At 35.8% G+C, this 21,076-nt stretch overlaps 1 protein-coding gene across 4 annotated transcripts in view; it reads left to right on the plus strand.

The window, feature by feature from the left end:
• The window catches only part of WDR7 (WD repeat domain 7), a 329,818-nt gene that overhangs the window by 254,750 nt on the left and 53,992 nt on the right, over nt 1-21,076 (plus strand). For all 4 annotated transcript variants that reach the window (XM_081263756.1, XM_081263758.1, XM_081263757.1 and 1 more), the window contains one exon: nt 12,124-12,223. In XM_081263756.1, coding sequence (XP_081119882.1) covers nt 12,124-12,223 — 100 coding nt within the window. The remainder of the gene's footprint in view (nt 1-12,123; nt 12,224-21,076) is intronic.

Raw genomic sequence — 21,076 nt, forward strand, 5'->3', positions numbered from 1 at the left:
AACATCATATCAGCTATGGTTATTTTCTAAAAATAAAATTTCCTTATACTAACTGAAAAATTCTAGATCTTCCTGGAGTAGTTTATGTAGCTGTAGATATTTTCCTATAACATCACCAATAAAAGATATAAAAATCACATACTAATAACTATTATATAAACTTTATAGTCATACACTTAAATATTTCCTAATAATTCACATTTGAGTTCCAGGTATATTATTAATAACTTAGTGGCACCTATTAATAATACCAGAAAAATGACTGAGATTTCACTGCCCTTGAGAGAATATAGCATGCGTATCTTTCAAAACAAAGTTATACAAAATAGTTCTACTGTCAGATTTTTCATCTCCATTACAAATAAGACTTTATTATTGTACAGGAATTAAACTGAATCCTTTAAGTTACACATCAAACAGCATGTCAGAAATGACTTCCTGCAGATTCTTTGACATCTATCTCATTGGCCTTTGCTTTACCTTCATCAGTCTCTGAGGTGATCTTCAGAAGGCATCATCCAGTACTCTAGATAATTACTGTAGAGACAGAATGACAGAAGGATCTGAGTAATACACATTTAATTGCCTGGAATATAAATAATACAGCATCTGCAGTTAAAAATACCCTAGACAATAAGACAGTAGAACTAACTCTTCAAGGCTTGAAGGAGAAACATCACTGAAGTTTCATCAGAGTTTGTTGTTAAAAGTGGTTACAAGGTGCTGTATTTCTGAATTTAAATCCCCTTGTGAAGCTCGTCACCTACCAGACCAGTTGACACCAAGCATACTGTCTTTGACTCAATTTGATGTTTACTCCCCTCTTGGTCATCATACCAACCCTGACTCATTTTTTGCCACTCTTGTTTGATTCAGTAGCCTAACATGTGAAAATATATAGTGAGTGTACTTTTGGTACACTTTACACGGATGATACTGAAGTAAAAGTACTCGTGGAATTCCAAAGGAATTCTTAGTATTCATGTTGCAAAAGTATTCTTTACTGATGGTGGGATACAGAGATTTGAGCTCTTGTAAACTACTATCAAAGTTTAGTTAGAAATAAAGATAGGGCTGGGGCATGGCTTAGTGGTAGAGCACATACTTAGCATGTGCAGTACCCTGGGTTTGATCCTCAGCATCAAAAAGGAAAGGAGAGAGGAGGAGGAGGAATGGAGAGAGGGAGAGAGGGAGAGAAAGGGAAAGAGAAACAAAATACTTCTGTAGGTATGACACAAGTAAGTTTAAGGCTTTTTTTATTATGTTCTTCAGGACTAGTAGTGGAATAATGAACAACCAGAAAAAGAATAATTGATTTTTAAAATGAAGTACAAATTAATGGGAAAATAAGATCACATTTACATAAGCTCATATTTGTGACTTTGAGTCACTTAGAACTGCACAGTCATGCACATTGTAAGTAGTTTGAGAAAGGAGGCTTGTGCCTTCATTACTTGCCCAGTGCCCTATAGCAACTTGGAGTGGGCTCCATCTGGCCAAAGACCTATGCTGCAGGACTCCCCATTGGTTCCTATATCATATACTCATGTTTTTTTAGGTTGAGGCAATTTATTTGATGTGTAACTTAAAGTGATTTAATTTTCATGCTTTTAAAAGACTTGCCAAATAAATAAATTCACAAATACAAAAGAAATCCTTTCTTAGGTTCTGTCCCAATTTTTAGTTCAGAAAATATGAACACTCTACATAGAACACTCAACTCTAGAACAGTGGTTGAATAATGACACCAGCTATTTGGCTCCATATGTTCAGTCCTTAATTTGTTTTACTAGATGGCACCAATTTTTGCACTTAAGGAGTAACCTTGCTGCAATATTTTCATAGAATTGCAAGTTGCAAAATTTTATATCTGGAAAGCACCATCTGTAATGAGTCCCCTACTCCCATTCTTCCTTTTATGAACAGGCATACTGAAGGCTTTTTTGTGCTGACAGACCAATGGGAAGCTCAGCTCTACTGAACAGATTTCACACCTGCCGTGTGTTCTGCAGGGTGAGATGGGTGTCCATGCCTGGGTATGGACGTGTCAGGGGATGCAAAGAGTTGTGCCCACCCATCAGAAGATGACTGTTGATTGGTCCAAGCCCAGGCGCTTCCTCTCTCACCTCTTCTTGGACCTTGCTCTTTAGAAAACCCTTCTCTCACTTTTACCCAAGACTTCTCTGTGGCATCTCTTTCTCATCCCAGGAGCATGCTTATTATCTCTCATTTAAAAACCTTTCTTTCTGTCCACATCTTCTCTCCCTACTGTCTAGTCTCTCATCTCTCCTCTTCCAGGAAGAGGAGTCTGCACTCTGGACACTTTGTCGTCTTTCCTGCTGTCTCGATCTGCTGGAGACTGACTTTTGCCTCCAATATTTTGCTAATCTTTCCCTCCCTTTCTCTCTCTCTCTCTCTCTCTCTCTCTCTCTCTCTCTCTCTCTCTCTCACACACACACACACACACACACACACTCACACACTCACTCTCTCACTCTTTCCAAATCTGAACCATTTTTCAATTTCCACATGCTTTTCACTCTTTAAAGTAGTAGTTCTCCTTTTGGTCTCAGGACCTCATAAACATGGAAAAACCTAAAGAGATTTTTGATTATAAAGTTTCTACCTATAGATTCTTAGTGTATTAGAAATTAAAAGTGAGCGATTTAAAGAGTAATTACAGATTAATTTAAAGTTACAATAATAGACTTGCTTCATGTTAATAGAAAACATTTTTGTGACAAATAATTACTTTCCAAGACAAAATAAATAAATACGAAGAAAAGTAGTATTGTTGTACATTTTCATAGAATTTTTAAATGTCTGGTTTAGTAGAAGTCAAGTGGAATTTCATACCTATGCATGTTTTTAATTTGTTGCAGCATGTAGTTTTAGTTGAATTATATGGTGAAAATTTGAAAATTTGGCCTCACAAAAATAACTAATTGAAAAAAGGAAGGATGCTATAATTTAATAGTCTTTTCGGATAATTTCACATCTTTAACACTATACCCAAACTCAACGTGTGGTTATTTTTAAAGGTTAGTTCCAGTGGAATCTGCAATCATATAAGTTTTTCATACTGTTAAATTAAATCTATTGGTGTGTAGTACACTTTGACTCTTTCACCAATACATAATTTTGCAATATTTTGTGCTGGTCTTTGAAAATGCCCCACTCCAAGGAACTTGCTCATGAAAAGCTCTTGAAATCCTGTCCTTTTAAGTTTTTATGGAGATTTCATTGCATAGTTATGATTGAAGCATGGATGACCATGTAGAAAGGTGATTGAACACAAAGGTTGTTATCTGATGTTTATAGACTGGGAAAACCCTGAAGGCTGTGAGCAGAGCATTCCCCCATGGTAAAGCACTTGCCTAGTATGCATGAGGCTGCATGCATGCTAAGCAACTGCTCTACCATGGAACTTCATCTCCAGACTCTGACCTATGGATTGGAGTGATAATGCTCTGTCAGTGAAGGTTCATTGATTATAGCACAGGTGCCACTCTGAAACAGGATACTGAGGGTCGGAGAGGCTGTGTTTATGCGGGGGTTGGGGAGTAAGGGCACCCTCTGTACTTTCTGCTCAGTTTTATTGTGAACCTAAAACTGCACTAAAAAATAAAGCATTTAAAAAAATAAAAGCATATCATCCACTCAGTATACTGAGTCAGGAAGTCAATGTGAATTTCATTGTTTTTATTTTTAATGAATCAGTATGTCATTTTTAATCACCAAATGAGAACTTTTAATTAATTGCTTAGTCCATTATAGCATCCAATTATTTGAAATACAACACTAAATGGTGTTTATTTTAGAATTGAAAACTCATATAAACAACTATTTTAGTTGACTGGTTTTAAATATATAAATAGCCAATCTCAATACCAGATTCCAAAATAAGGAAAAAAGAAAACACTCAAGAAATAGGAATGGAAAAGATGGAATGCAAGTGATTTAATAAAGTTAAAGTTTTTAAGTACTCCTTTGACGTTTCTTAAAAATTCCTGAAAGTATTTTAGAATCCATTTGTTTGTTCCACACACATTACTGTGCATCTGCCTTGTGTGCCTTGCTGGATCTGTGCAGGCAGCTGAGCCACATCAAAATAGTCAGGCAGTCCCTGCCCTCACAGGCCTTGAACTGGGCTAGTAGAGACAGAGAGGTAAAAGCAGTGAAGTATCACAAACACTGGGAAAAAGGAGGCCCAGGACAGAGAACAAGATGCTCTGATGGAAGAACAGAATGGAAGAAGTGAGGAATTGTGCAGAGGAAAAAAGAAAAGAACTGGTAATGATTCAGAGGAGTTTTAAAAGATGAGTAGCATAGACATTCTTCAGGCACACAGGTCCTGATTTCAAAATCTATGCTTATTTTAGTATCCCAAATTGACTCTCATTGAAGGAAATATTATATTAAATGCTATATTGAATCTCTGACTAAATGAACACTGATTACTTTGCAAAAATTATACTGGATATTCTCTTACAATGCATATTTTACTTCCAAGAAAGAAGAAGTTTTTTTGTTGATAGAAGCATTCTGTACATAGAACTGAATAGTACATTTAGTGGCTTGACTACTTTGACTTCTCGGTACATATTAAAGATGTAAGTAATGGAAAGATGGGAACTAACTTTAAAGGTCTTGAGGAAAAAAAAAAAAAAAATATATATATATATATATATATATATATATATATATATATGATTTTTCTTCAAATGGATAAACCACCCAACTTTTAGTAGTATTGATATTGAAATTGAAAAGTGTTTTGTAATTGTTTTCCTGGATTTTCAGGTTATCTGTGAATTGATCTTCATTGGAAGGCATATTAGTAGTTTTTATACATAAAATGTGCTTCATATCAAAACATTTTCCTTCACCTTTTTCCTATAATTAAAATATGCTTACTAATTTTTGCTTGCATTAAAGTATGTTAGAACTGTGGTGCCCCATATAACCACTATAAACATGAGGTCAGTCCATTCCTACTCATGTGGGACAAATGTTATAGAAAAGACATTTAAAGAGGGACTAGCCAAGTTGCAGAAGAGTATATAAAATAAAATCACATTTTAAAAAGAAAACTGTGAATCTAGATATTCATGCATGTACCTGTGTATGAAAAATTCTGGAAAAACACACTCCAGGATAGTTCTGATGGTTATCTGGGAGGGGGATGGTGATGCATTAACTGGTAACTTCCACTTTTAACAGTTTTACATAATTTATGTTTTTTTTCCTCAATGTACATTCCTAGAAACATATATAAAACACATGCACATACATATGTGGCATGTATATGTATATTAAAATTCAAATGAAAGAACTAAAAAGTACTCACTCGGAAAATATTAAAGCTATAACATAGATAAGATACAAAAAAAGTCAAGGTAAAATAAGCATTTATACTTTTCAACTGAATTAAAAACCATCTAATCCAACAGGAGAGTAAAAAGTTTATATTTACAGAGATGGTGTACCTTTTCTTAAACTTTGTTATTATGTAGACAGACTGATTGATTTTGTTCTTCAAGTGAAAAGCTGAATCAGCCTTGTTCACCCTAAATGGGCACTTAAAGTCCAGTAAGGAAATGCACACAGTCTGCTTTACAACAGTGCATGAGCTCATTTTTAAAGAAACTCCTCCAAAACTGTGGTTTGTTCTCATCCCTTATGGTGATAACAACAATGCAATATAAAACAGTTCTATCCTAACTTCCAGTAAAATCCTTAAACTAGTAACTATTTTACATTTTACAGTACTTTTGATAATAATTGTAGATAATACTCTTGTACTCACAAGTAGAATTCCCTCTAAAATAATTCTAATTCATTTTCCTATTCCTAAAACCTCCCCAACAGATGGCTGTCTCTCATTATTAAAGTTCTTCATATTAAAATAAAACAGGGATGGAGTTATAGCTTAATGGTAGAACACTTAACTTGCAAGAGCAAGGGCCTGGGTTTGGTCCCCAGCACCATAATACATAGATAGGTAGACTGAAAGAAAGAATAAAGCAAAACAAAATTCTAGACCTTCCAGGAGTATTTATTTCATTGAATAACAGGAAGAATATTTATCTTTGACCTTTTTAAAGTGCTGCAGAGAACTAAAATCCATATTATTTGTATTAGCAAATATAGATTAAAACTAAAATTATTTATACTTTTTATCAGATTATACTTATAAATCACAGCTATTTAAAATATGTAAATATTTAGGATATTGTTTCCCCTAATTCATTAGCATGTTATTAGCACTTACTTGCCCTAGGAAAATAGCATATTAACTACATCTTGTTTATTCTTTCTGTAGTATATATTCAGAGATGCAGATGGCGATGATGATGATAGTTACTAAGGTTAATGTTTATCATACAAAGAGCTTACTGTCTGCCAGGTACTATTCTGAGTACTTTGCTAATATAAACTCATTTTAAGTTCCAACAACCTTAGTAAGTACTATTGTCATTCCCATTTTATAGATGAGGACACCAAAACGTTGATAATTTAAGCAGTTTGCATATGCTTACACAATTAGGTCAGAACCAGGTGAGACCAATTTCCCATCCATTGTGTCACACAACTTAGACATGCATACTATTTTTCCTTGCAGAAATTTCTGTTCTATGGACAGTCCCAGAAGCATTTTCAGTCCTTCCTTCAACACCCTGGCTACAGGGTGCTATGCTAAGCGATTTTTTTTTTTCTCAAAAGGAAAGTAATTCACATATCACTCAGCAGGAAGTATTTTTTACTATTCATAGTATGCAAAATCCTGTTTGGGAAATAGTAACTACAGTAACTATAGTTACTATAGTATCACCATCACAGACTAAGGGATTTTCATTTGGTCTTTTTTTTTTAATTTTTTTTTAATATTTATTTTATTTTTTTTTAGTTTTCGGCAGACACAACATCTTTGTTTGTATGTGGTGTTGAGGATCGAACCTGGGCTGCACGCATGCCAGGCGAGCGCTCTACCACTTGAGCCACATCCCCAGCCCTCATTTGGTCTTTTGAACTGGTGCTCTCCACTGGAATGAAACATTTCTAGAAAGTATTTTCTCACATTTGCATACCTCCAGAACTAAAGCATCTCCCCCTTAGCTGATGCCTTAACTGTAGACTTTGATGTATATAAATCTTCCAAATGCCTGTCCACAGAGTCCTCGAATTCTGGGAGGTAACTATGAATGTGTTCTGTAAAGGGCTTTTTCCTGTACAAAGTGTTCCCTTGATGGCAACTGTGGCATCAGTGAGGGTGCTGACCAAGGCTCTGAGGACCTATTCCTCATCTATTAGGCTAAACTCTTCATATGCATGGCACTCACCTTGTACTGTCCAGCCAAAGGGATTGGGACAGTGGTAGTCACTGGTATTTTCTTTTTGGTCAGAGTGAACTATGTGTTGTTCCCATACAGAAGTCCTGTCATTCTTCTCTGCAAAACCAGATTGCTTGTGATTTGGGCTCAAGTCTTTCTCCATGGTATATTGGGAACATATCATGGATATTTCTGTTTCTAGTATGCATAATGAATAAAGGACATGGTGTGTTGTTGATTCGATTTTCAATAATTTTTAATATTAATAATGAAATCCGCATATACATCCTTCAGAGTATAACCAAGTGAATCAATCCAAAAAGTTATTTCATGCAAATTAGAACAAAAAGCCAATGCTGAGTTTTCCCCCCTCTTATTGGCAAAAAAGTAGGAAACCTGATAATACCAGATGCCGTACCTTTTTGGTGAGAATGTAAAGCAATTTGGCATTTTCTATCAGAATTTAAAATGTGCATATTCTTTGATCCTGCTCTGGTGAATCCATCCTACAAAAATAATCACCAGGTAACTAAGATTCCGTATACAATATAACCTAACCACACAATAGGAAAAAAAATTAATTCAGGTGTGAGAAGAATTTCCTGAGATTCATGAGAGAGGCCTGAGATGAGAGAGAATGTCTCATGAAGTCCTGAGGGAAGACTACAACATTGTAGAATAACTGTAATATGATATCATTCCTGTATTAAGTTAGAAAAAGCTCTCCAAATTCTCAACAGCAGTTACTTTTGGTGTGAGAAGGAAGATGTACTTTCTTTTTTTTAATAAGTAATTATTATGTTTTAAACACAGTGGCCTGTAAAGGCATCCTTTATCTAGATTACCTAGAAACAGGACCCCAGTGAAGTGAGGCCTTTGAGCAGTGGAGATATTGGCCCAATGAGATTTTCAAGCAGAGGGAGCAGCAAGCAGCAATGTCACAGTCCTAAAGTGGGAACCATGTGAACATATCCAAGAAAGTGCAAGGAGATTTCTATGCATAGTGAGCCAGAGGAGGAGGAGATAAAGTCTGAATGGTGTTAGGGTTTTGAGGGACAGTTGTGAACAGACGAGAGAGGGAATGGGATTCATGGTTGATGACAAGGATCACCTTGGCTGCATGTGGACAGCAATGGAGGTTGGAGATAGTGACTTTAAACTGTTGGGATGAGACCACATCAGTCCCAGGCCCAGCAAGAGATGTTTTACATCATCACTCCCATCAACTTTCTTCTCCACTTGCCTGAGTGCTAACGTTCTCAGGTGTTCTTCTGGCCACAAAATAGAGGAAAACAGTTATTCTAACTTGAATGTAACAAAAGGATTCTGGCCAGCTTATTACCCATGAAATTCTACACGAGTGGCAGATTATCATCATAGAGAACTGGAGACTAAGCATTTTCAGAAGGCTTAGCACACATAAGACCCCAGAATTTTAGAAGAATTTAAGACTTTACTGGGGAATTAAGTCAAGACTAGCCTAATCATAAAAACTATGATGGACTCCCCTTTTCAATCCATTGATACCTTCAAGGGTGGGGGCAGTTAGTGCATATCTCACCATCCTTAATCTCATCAGCCCCCAAATAAGAAACTGGCTTCAGGAAGAACTCTCCTCTAGGGGTATGGCGGGCCATGGAATCCTCTATAGTGATTGACCTACTGCATCCAGTTCCCAGAGTAAGCCTTGTGAAGTGACTGTGTTCATGCCACAGATTTCTTAAGAGAAACCAGCTATAGCTGGGTGCAGTAGTGCACACCTATAATCCCTATGGCTCAGGAGGCTAAGACTGGAGGATCGAGTTCAAAGATAGCCTCAGCAACAGCGATGCACTAAGGAACTCAGCGAGACCCTATCTCTAAATAAAATATAAAATAGGGCTGGGGATGTGGGTCATTGGTTGAGTACGCCTGTGTTCAATCCACAGTACCTCCCCCACCCACAAAAAAGAGCCAGGTATAAAAAGTTTATTAGAAATCACAAGATAAAAACAAGCCATGAGACCTTCACTGTCCAGAGTTCTTTAAGATATTGTTTAGGAGTCATAGTCTAGTAGTAAATTGCAAAGAATGAAAAATGCAGACCTATAATATATGGTCCTTTCAGGCAGACTAAAGATTTGATACCAAGAATAGATTTGATCTTTTTTTCTCCCATAAATAATAGTGTTTGAAATGATGTAGAAGGATGAGGTTGATATCCAGAACATAGAAAATGGGAAATGTAACAAAAACTTTTTAGAATCTGGCTTGAATAAGATTTTTTCTACAGAAATGTATTTTACCGATGTTTTGTTTAGAAAAGGGTTATTTTAAGGGTGATTATATATTCACTTTTGCCAAAGGATTGTGGCAATATAGCTGTTAAATCTGGGCAAATAATACATAAAGCACTGCTGCAAATTTTATTTTCCTATGGCCATTAGCTTACACAGAATAAATATTTGTTAAAACATTTGTCAGATATTAAATTTCATGTTATCCTAATAGGATATAATTACATATCAGTGTTTTTTTTTTTTACAGGCAGAGATGTTGCTATTGACATAAATGTAGATTCAGTAATAACTAATTCTTAGACCACTGTAATTATTGAATTACAAAACATTAAATGTTTTTATTTTTTTTATTGGTTGTTCACAACATTACAAAGCTCTTGACATATCATACTTCATACATTAGATTGAAGTGGGTTATGAACCCCCAATTTTACCCCAAATGCAGATTGCAGAATCACGTCGGTTACACATCCACAATTTTACATAATGCCCTATTAGTAATTGTTGTATTCTGCTACCTTTCCTATCCCCTACTATCCCCCCTCCCCTCCCCTCCCTTCTTCTCTCTCTACCCCATCTACTGTAATTCATTTCTCTCCTTGTTTATTTTCCCATTCCCCTCACAACCTCTTATATGTAATTTTGTATAGCAATGAGGGTCTCCCTTTATTTCCATGCAATTTTCCTCTTCTCTCCCTTTCCCTCCCATCTCATGTCACTGATTAATGTTAATCTTTTCTTCCTGCTCTTCCTCCCTGCTCTGTTCATATTTGCTCTCATTATATCAAAGAAGACATTTGGTATTTGTTTTTTAGGGATTGGCTAGCTTCAATTAAATGTTTTTAAACTCTTCTAAATCATTTTCATTTTCAAATATAACAACATGAGATTTTTAATGTGAATTTCCACTCTCTGTTGAGGTAGAGTAATATAATGTTTTCTATTGAAAAAGTTTAAAGAAATGAACTTTTTATTAACCACTTAATAGCGAGGAAAGCTTCAGAGGTTTCGGGAACTCTCTTATCCTTCCTTCCCTCAAACCAGTGTATGAGGAGGACAGTGCTATTCCTAACACAACCCCACAGGCATTCTGAAGTAGTGTCTTCCATGGGACGAAAGTGAAGTCTTGACTTTCTACTAAAGGGAAAAGAGTTGGTCATTGGGTGAGGCTTGGGCATGGGACAAAAATACTGTGTTTCATCCATTACTTGGTAATAAGTAACAAACAAAAAGTTTTAAAACTAATAGTTTGTTTTCCAGATTTACAAACTATATATGAATGTCATGTCTGCAAATACCAAAAGGGCCCTATCAGAATGCTCCCATTCTCATGTTCAAACCTGTCTCTCTCAGCCTCTCTTCTATAATTTCAGAAATTTCTCATGTCCTAATAGTTTTTTACTCTACACCTACTTCAAGAAAGCATTAGACAAATGGTATTTTTTTCCTGTCCCGTTTTACCTCCCCCTCCTCCCTTTCAACAAAATAGAAAAGTTAGTTTGGTCATATATAACCAAAGGAGGAAATGACAAGTAATGAATTCAAAAATTAATGCAAAATTCTCATAAATATTTAGGGTAGGCTGTTTGTTCACCTTGACAACTCACACTGACGACACCATGGAACTGGATAATGTGATATATATTTAAAACTCTTTGCAGATATAGAATCATACCTGATTTATACTGGTAATAATTTTTACTCTTATATTCAGACCTAGCTATAAGAACTTGAAATCAGTATGATAAAGCATAAATCAGGAATTCATTAATATAGCCTTGGAATCTAATCTGGGTAAAAGAAAAACAAATGATAAAACAACCTCTTACAATCTTCAAAATCTTCCTAAATACTATTTTTATGTAGTACAAAATAAATAAATATCAACTATTTTATTCATACCACCTCTAGCCATAGTTATCATTTAGATTAATTGGTAATTGTGGAAAATCTAGAGAATTTTCCAGGTATCTTTTTTGCCAATGGATAGCTTTCTAACTTCATTCTAAATTATTAATGAGAACTTTAGACATAATTTTATGTAGCCTTTTGTGATTGTTCTGCTAGAAAGTATATTTCACTACTGAATAATGTTAATACCCCATGAAAATATAATTGAATATGTAAGCCTTTACAAAATTTTCCCCAATTCTATTCAAATGAAAATGTTTGCATAAGTCATTGTTGCAAAATTGGATTTTCAGAATTAATCTTAGTTTGTATTTGACTCATTGTTTGAGAAATTCAAGAGTATTTATGATTATAAAGTTTTCTATTGAAGATAACTAATAGGCCTAAATGATATTGTGCATCAGTTTTCTTTCAAAGGATTTCTATGAATTGCTAAAATTAAACATTCTTGAAAATTTTAACATTTATCATAGAGGTGTTTCTTTAGAAATATATATCAGACGTGGCTTTAATCTCTGAAATGTGATGCTGTCCACTTCCACGTGCAGGTCATCTCACCTGGCTTTCTGTTTTTGTTGTTGTGAAAATGTTTGATTCAGGTTCTACATGGTCAGCTATTATGAGAGGAGTCACAGAATAGCAGTTGGAGCACGCCATGGTTCAGTGGCCCTGTACGACATCCGGACTGGAAAATGTCAGGTAAATAAATCATCGTGACTTCCTCTCCATAAAGTGTGGAAGTTATTGAAAGGAGAAAGAGACCAGCACTTCACCAGTTGACGTGCTGAGCTGCTGGAACATTATGGATAATGCTAAAGGGATCAATAGTTTAATGAAGGACTCAAAGCATATAGAGCCCCACTGTCTTTATTCACTAGGACTGAAGGGCTGCCACAGATGGCTTCAGGATAGAGCCCAGAGTGAGGGGGTACTGCTCTCCAGCAACTTTGCAGTACACCTCTTCTTTTTTAAACAAGATTTTCTGGGCTCCTTATTTTTGTCATGAGTTTTCTGAAAAAAAAAAATTGATGATACACGGGTGTGATATAATGGTTGAACAAAAATTTATTCTCTAAGTAAAATGATTTATTTACATGGTAACAGGTGTTTATTTAATTGCAAGACAGTAATCTAGTCAGAGTTCATAAAAAGAAAAAGCAATTTCATTTAGTAAAGCTCTATTAAAAAATAAAGTAATGCTGTCTTTGAAATAATGATATTACTTTGTATACTTTTATAACACTTTTTATGTTTTTATAACATGTTACTCTTTATTAAAAATTCATCTTGGTTTTGATCTTGATCACCTTATTCTCAAAATATAACAGTTAGATAGACAGGGCTAGTCTAGCCCTACTTTAGATATAAGGGAATTGAAGCTCAGAGTCACATTAGTGGCTAAGGGCAAACCAGACCTAGGCACCAATGAGATGGCAAAATTATACCATTCATTGATAAATAGTGCCAAAACAGCTTCTCCCCCCACTCCTCTTCCTCCTTCTCCTCCTCCTTCTCTTCTTCTTCTCCTTCTCCTTTTCCTTCACCTTTTCTTCCTCCTCCTTTTTATTGATTCTTTTTAGTTCTACATAACACTAGGATTCATTTTGACACAATTAGAAAAGCACAATACATAGCTTCTTACATTTCATTATAGCATTTATTAATGCTGATATATTCACCTGTCTTGTAGTGTAAAGAATTTCCAGAAGGAGTATGAAAAAATTAATAAGGATGTGACTAAAATTTTAGGCTGTTTCTTAAATGCTATAAACTGTTCATTAATTCTCCAAAACTTCCCTGTCAGCTTTCAATGAAATAGTTCTAAGAGATGGTAACAGGTGTTGGGGTAAAACATTCAACAGGCAGACAAGTTTGGGAGATCTATTTGAATGTTAAGCACATTTATTTGTTCAGACTCCTGAGATGGTCATGTGTGTTGCTTTGCGCATAGATTATGCACCATTTGCTATACTTATTTAACTGTTGGATTGTGTTGGTATGTGTAAACCTCTTATCCCATGACATATTCCTTTATGCTGGGCTGTCACTGAAACCACTCTGAATGCTTGTCTAAAAATTAAGTTACACGTTATTTATAATATTCTTTCAGAAGACAGATTCTTCAAAGGGCACTTTCAGACTCTTTTAAGACAAATATTTTTCTCTTTTTAAACCTAATTTTTAAAACAGATATATAAAAGTTATATGTATTGATGGAGCACCATGTGATGTTTCAATACATGTATATGTTGTATAGTGTTTAAATCAGGTTAAACATCTTTATTTCCTCAAACACTAATCATTTCTTTGTGGTAAAACATTCATATTCCTTTTTTCTAGCTTTTTAATTCAGCACATTGTTATCTATAGTCACCTTACTGTCCAGAACACACAGGAGCTTTCTATTTCTATTGAACTGTAATTTAGTCCCCATGGATCAACCTTCCCCAATTTTCTCCTGTCCTCTACTCTCCTTAGCTTCTGGTAACCACCTGTTTTTAAACAGTTTGAAGAATTGGAGTTTATTAGACTTTGAGAGAAATAAACCACAAACATCTGCAAGGTAAAGATGGAAAAAAAAATAACAGGAGACCTTGTAAAGCTTCAAAAATGAACTGAAGAATTTCTAGAGAAGATCCTTCATTATCAGATGAAAATCAGTTGCCACTGGCAGACAGCCAAGCGAAACAGTGAGTGCAGTGAGCTAACCAAAAGTAAGCTGGAGGACAGCAAGTGTACACTAGTGACAAAGGACCAAAGTGCACTGAAGTATACGTTGCTTTCCATTTCTCTTCCTACTAAGTGGTCTCAGTGATGAACTCAGTAACATACTGAAAACGTTAATGTTTTGAATACCTTCTTCTTTTCAACTCGTTTACTTGAGATACCAATGACCAAAGTCATTCTTTCTTAAAAGGAATTTGAAATACCATATTTTCTGTACATTATTTTGATGCATTATTTTAGTGTCCCCAAGATTTTTTTCTACTTCATCTTCTTGATTTTAGTACCTAAAATTATCTTTAGTGTTGCCAGGGTGAATAGCCTTTACTTTCCCATTTTGTATGAAGGGAAAACCTACCCTTTTCTCTCTCATCATTCTCATCATTCTCCAAGATTTATCTTAACTACTCTTGCCAGCTATCATTTATATCCAGTGACAATGAACCCTTAAAAGATTCTCTTACTTCTTTTATTAATGTTGTAAGATTTAAGATAAGTGAGTGAACATCTGAAACAGCATACAGTGTAGGTAACATGTTTAGAAAAGGTGTTTTAAGAAGTGAATCCTAGGATCATTTTGAACTAGGAATGCAGTAAAGCACTTCTTGAAAAATATTTTGGAATCAGTTACAGGGACAGAGGGGTGATTTTTCTAGCAAAGACACAGAGATATGACATAAAAAATTTAGAAGGGATATTTAAAAAATTTACCTGACTATAGGAATAGGGTCCCAATAGCTGGAAATATAAAGTCTAATGCCTTAGATGGAATAAGGGTCAGATATGTCTCTTGCTGTAATTAGATTTGCCGGTACAGAATAAAGGAAAAATTAAGCTCCTTTCTCTTACCTTTTGACTTAAAAAAAAAAGAAAAGAAAGAAATAAATCAATGTTCTTTTGATCTGTTCCTCCCAGACTTGAAGAGGATGTTATACAAAGCCATAGGATGAATATGGTGTAACTATCTGGAACATGAATTTTACAGAAGTTAAGAGTTGGCAAAGTATGGCCTAAATCTGTCCTGCTGCCTGTTCTAATAAGTAAAGTTTTATTGGAACACAGCCACACTCATTCAATTATGCATTGCCTACCACAATGGCAGAATTGAGTAGTTGGCAACTGGCAAAGAACCTTTGTGATCTGAAAGCTAAAAGATTTACTATCTGCCCCTTTATAGAAAAGGTTTCCTGACTTCTAACTAAGGTGATTGAAGAGGAAGAGTTGACTAATTTAACTAAAAGTGATTTAGAACATTATAGTGTAATGTTAACAATAATTAGAATATTAAGAACAATTAGAAAGATGTGTGGGTTTGAATCCCATATCCACCACTAATTAGCTTTATAACCTTGAGAAAGTCTCCTAACTTCTCAGAGCTGAAATTTCCTCATCTGTAAAGTGGCAATAGAAATAGCACCTATTATTGGGACAAGTGTTAAAGAATTTTTTCAAAACACTTGTTGAAGATGGTGAGGCAGTCTTTATCAAGGAGGACCATCCTGATAGGTATGGGGACCACTGCAACAGGGTCTTGCAAAGCAGAAGGATTGGTTTCTGACTTTCACAAGGAGCAGATTGAAGTCCATAAGTGGAAAGTTACTAAGAGGAAGCACGTGATGTAGGGGCTTTCTACTTAAACTTACTGAGTAGCATTTGTGACCAAGTGTAGGCTAGAGTAGTCAGATACTAAGGGCGGGGGGTTTTCTCTAAACTGACTTAGGGGATTCTTTCTTAAATGAATTCAGCAAGAAAGACAAAGAGGGAAGCCCAGGGTCAGGCCTAGTCAAGCAGAGGACTCCAAAGAACCTAATTTCAAGTCTCTGCCAGAAGTAAGTAAGGTAATTTATATAGATACTTAGCTATCTTGTAGTTAGTATCCTGTAAGTGTGACTGTTATTACATTAAAATAAGTTCAGAAACATACTACACTATAATTAAATTTCATTAATACTAGAGAGAACTTTAAAGAAAAAAAAAGTGCTAAGAACTCGCTCTCCTGGCTTAGAAGTGCTTTGGTGGCAAGTGGAAGCAGCTTCATGAGGCCATGTGTGGGTGTCTTTTCCAAAGCCTCTCCTGCCTGCGGTGTCAGGATCTTGCAAAGCAGGAGAAGGATTGGATTCTGACTTTCACAAGGAGCAGAGTGGGGTCCATAGTGGAAAGTTACTAAACCCCAAGGTAGGGGGTTTCTACTTAAACTTACTTGGTAGCATTTGTGAACAAGTATAGGCTAGAGTGGTCAGATACCAGGGGTGGGTGGGGGGGGGGTTTCTCTACTAACTATGATGGTCAGACACAGATGGGATTCAATAGTTAAAATTCTGCTGTGCTGCTGACTTCAAAACTGCTAAGCAATTTAGGAATGTACCTGCCTCAAATTTCATTGAATTAAAAAAAAAAAATCTAGGTCCCCTTTGAAATGCTTAAATTTTGTTGCCAAGTAGCACTCTTGCTAAGCAGGCAGATTAGAGCCCATGCCTCCCTTGCGCTCTGTGAATATGTATTTGGTTAAATCGAGAATGAAAATCCCCTCTGGTTTGACAAACACGATCTCCTATCTCACTGATGTCCATTCCTTTTTGAATCCATCATTTGTAACAACTGCTGACTCTGTGCTGGGTTCTCTTGGGTTCACGTTAGCTGGTTTTCCTTATGAAGTTTGCACCGTGTCACTTGGAGGTGCCTGATCCACTTTGGTAAATCCTGGCGCTCACTTTCTTACCGTGTTTGGCAAAGCACTACAAAAAAGCAGTCATGTTTGAGAGAAAGAAAATAAGCCTGAAGGCTTCTCCTTATCTGAAATTATGTTTTAAAAAACTTTGTTACTGAAAAGTTTGAGTAAATGCCTTAGAAAACCTGTTCTTAAAATCCCATATTTATCTAGTGTCTGGTACATAGGAGAAATACAATGAAATACATGTTCATCAGATTTTTAAAATCCTAACTCTTCAAAATAAAAAAATATATTAAGAAATATATTGTGATATGATAAATGAAAACAAAGTGTGCCTAAATTATATAAAAATATCAATTTGGTATAGTTTTATTTCAGTATGTTAGAAACACTCATTAAATTATTATTATTTTTTTTTTTTTAGGGAGAATATCCTATCCTTTTAGAAATAGCATAGAAAAACCTTTCTTTTGAGTCAAAACAGATATATTTTTATAGTAGGCCATTGCCAGGCCTGCCATGGGCCAGATAATGAAGGGGAAAAAAAATAGAAGCAAAGGTTGATTTTATGTGTGCAACTGTGGCAACTGTGGCCTAGTTGTAATCCCTCACAGGGGATTACACCTCACAGAGAGGACATTAAATTCTGGAATGTTGATGTGTGCCCCATCACATAGCCTGATGTATACCAAAGCAACAATCCTACAGCTAAAGCTCCTGTGACCTTGAAGATTACTCCTTGAGGGATGAATGCACTGACCTCTGCACTTTCCATGTACCTCCATGAGAAAAGGCGGGGTGAGGGAGCGCGGCAGAATACTGAATCCTTTTAGTTGTACCCTTATCCCCTGAATTTCCTCTGTCTGTTTCTTTGATAATTCAGTAGTACAGAAGTAAAATCAACCCTGAACTCTGCCCACATCTTTTTTCACCAGTTTGTGAACTCTGGCTTACCCAAACTTGGCTCACTTTCACTTCTCAGCCAACAAGACATCACCAGTAGTCCGCAGGGTCACTACTTCTGCTAAGCATGTACTTAAACTCTAGAGAAGACCAGAACAGGCACAACCACATTAAAGTTCATATGGAAGATGAGGAAGAGTACCTTAATGTTTTATTAAACTGTCCTTCCCTTTTTCTTGTTTGGTTTTTCCCTCAAATACAAAGTAATTTTGGTGACTGGTTTTCTTGGCTTTTTTGACATCTTATTGTCTCAAATTCAATGTGTCAGAAATATCTCTACTTTCTACCCACATCCCTTCTACCTACCTTTTTCTGTTAATTGCATAATAATATAATGACACCACACTCACCCTGCCTTTCCTTCACCCACTCATATCTGTTACTGAGTTTAACTTTTTCTTAGCGCAAGCCTGGAATCTGCCTCTTTCCTCTGCAAACACCCTAACTTGGGCCTTGGCCTATTCAAGGCCTTCGAGCCTCTAGTTTTGATCATCATATGTATATATCCCCTTCCTTCTTTGATCTCTGTTTCATTCAATAGCACCCTCTTCTTCTATTGTTCCCTACCCTGGTCTTCTTGCAATTTACATAGAAAGCATTGAAAAGTATTGCTTGGATAATTTCTTAGAACCACAGTCAGAATTTCAGGAGATGCCCCTTTCCAATTCCATGTGTCTAGATTGTGTCCAATGTCCCACCTTGCCAAGAACATACCACATACTCAGGTGAAGCACTTCTAATGAGCAAAAATGCCAAAGTATCCTTGTTAAATTAATGATTTTTGCCTCTATTTTCATCGACATTTTTATTGAAATTTATTTTTCTCATCTTTTGAATTCCCTATACCTCTTGTAAGTTACACAGCTGTCTTAAGCTCTGTCCACTTGTATCCACTATTTCTTACCAGAGCAATTATTTGTTTCTGACATGATACACTTATTCTTACCTCTAAATTTAGTTACCAAGCTATTTATTTCCTTTTACTTACTAGGTAAGGCAGTGTAGTGGAGCACCTGCAAATAGATTCTGAAACCATACTACCTAGATTCACATCCTTGCTCAGCTTATTAGCTTTGTGGTTTTGTGCAAAGTATTTTAAAACTCTCTGTATTTGAGTTTCTTTGTCTATAAAATGAACATAAGAACATTTGTCTCATTGGGTTATAAAGATTAAAAATGCTCAAAAATTCTCAAAAAGTGTTAGCCATCATAATTATTATGTAACTATTAGTTTAAATAGGCCAAAATCAGTCAATCCCATCCTGTCCCTTCCTGCTGCCATATATTCTACTTCATACCTGATAGATCTAATTTCTTATGCTTTTTTTTTTTTCACATTCTTTTCCCCAGAACTGTTTGAATTACTCTTTTAAGTAGGGACAGTAATGTATCAATTAAGTAATTAGCAAATTTTAAGATTTTAGACATACTGATCTGTCCTTATCCATCTGTTTTTAGTAATTATCTCTGTCTTTCCTGATTTTTTCCCATAACATTAATCTCTTTTCCTACTACTATTTTGTTCTTCAATGATTTTTTGAAATCATTGTAAATATGACTTTTAATTTTACTTCAGTATTAGAATCTTTCTGAGTAAAGTGATCTCTGTTTCATTAAAATTTGTAAACAGACTTTCTTATTAAAAAACAGTTTAACTTTACAGCAAAATTGAGTAGAATATACAGAGAATTCCCATGTACCCTCTGCATCCGAACATGCGCATCCTCCCCCATTATTCACGTCTTCCCACTGAGTGGAATATCGGTCTGTAGGAAAGTTTACACAAGCTGGGATGTACTCAGGGTGGCATGGCCATACACAGTAATGTAGGAAAGTTCAAACTTTTCCTCTGAAAGTTGAATCAAACAGGTAAAAAAAGCCTACAAGTTTATTAACATGCACATGTACATGATTCATACAAAATATAAAACTCACAGAGGAGCCAGGTGATTAAGGTTTAAATGCTATTTTCTGAGGGGAGAGAGGAGTGGGAGGCTGTAGGCAATTTTAAGGAGGGGTATTATTTGAGGGCGGGGTGGGGAATAAACCTGGAAAATAGACTGTGGTCAGGGACAATATTCCTATGGGATGTAGGTGTGATTGCTTGACATTCAGTCTTCTCCTGTGTGATATGAGTTAAATCTTCCTTGGATAGTGCAGTGTCTGTGAGAGTATTTGAAGGCAATTATGTTCCTCTTAGGTAGATCTGGTTTTTAGGTAAATAAGAGAACCATAGGGAAAGTCCTTCTCTGTATTTGCTGCTCCCCATGTGTCCTCAATGGGAAGTTGGCGCATCATTTTCTGAGCCCCACAGAAAATTGATGAAGGTACACTCACCTATCCTCACCCAGAATCGATAGTTTGCATTGGAGTTTAATCTTGGTGTGGCAGATTCTATGGTTTTGAACAAATGTATATAACATGTATCTGCCATTACTGTATCAAGCAGAGTAGTTTCACTACCCTAAAATCCTTATTTATATAACTTTTAATGCATATTCTATTTTTTTAGTGTAAATTCCTGAATATACAGTGCTCAGACAAAAGACTTGTGCATGTGATGACCAGAATGCTCTGAAACTCTTGCATACATTTTATGAGCATTAGTTTCTTCATGCCCTTCCCAGTATTTCTGATAATAACAGAATGACCTTTGAACCATGGTTATTATAAAAAGTGGAACTCCACACTTGGCCTTTTTTGCCTCCTATATTTGTCCTCTTAGAAACAGACTGTTTCTTCATTTATTCCTGATTTAATATCCATTTTGTCTATTTAAAAAAATATAATGATGGTTCTTCTCTATGCCAAGAAGTATATTATATATAAGAGATAACAAAATATGAACCATGTTATATGCAAAAGATCACAAAATCCATGAGTATATCCCTTAATGACGCACTCTGGTATAGAAGATAATCTTAAACCCCCATTTGAAGTAATATAACCAGCTCTGAAGGACGGCAGCCTTCCTGTGGGACACTGCAGAGTTGGTCAGGAAGAGCTTCCTAATGGGGAGAGCATCTGAATAACAGCGAGGAAGTAAGCCAAGAGGGGAAGGGTAGGGAGAGAGTACCAGGCAGACAGGACAACCTGTGCAAAGCCTGGGAGACCAGGAAGCACAGGAAGGCCTGCTTGTCAGATGCTTCAGATGCTGGTCAGATGCTTCCTTCATACGCGGGAACAGTTCAGTT

The sequence above is a fragment of the Spermophilus citellus genome (assembly GCF_964194105.1).
Source record: "Spermophilus citellus genome assembly, chromosome: 12".
NCBI classification, from domain to species: Eukaryota; Metazoa; Chordata; class Mammalia; order Rodentia; family Sciuridae; genus Spermophilus; species Spermophilus citellus.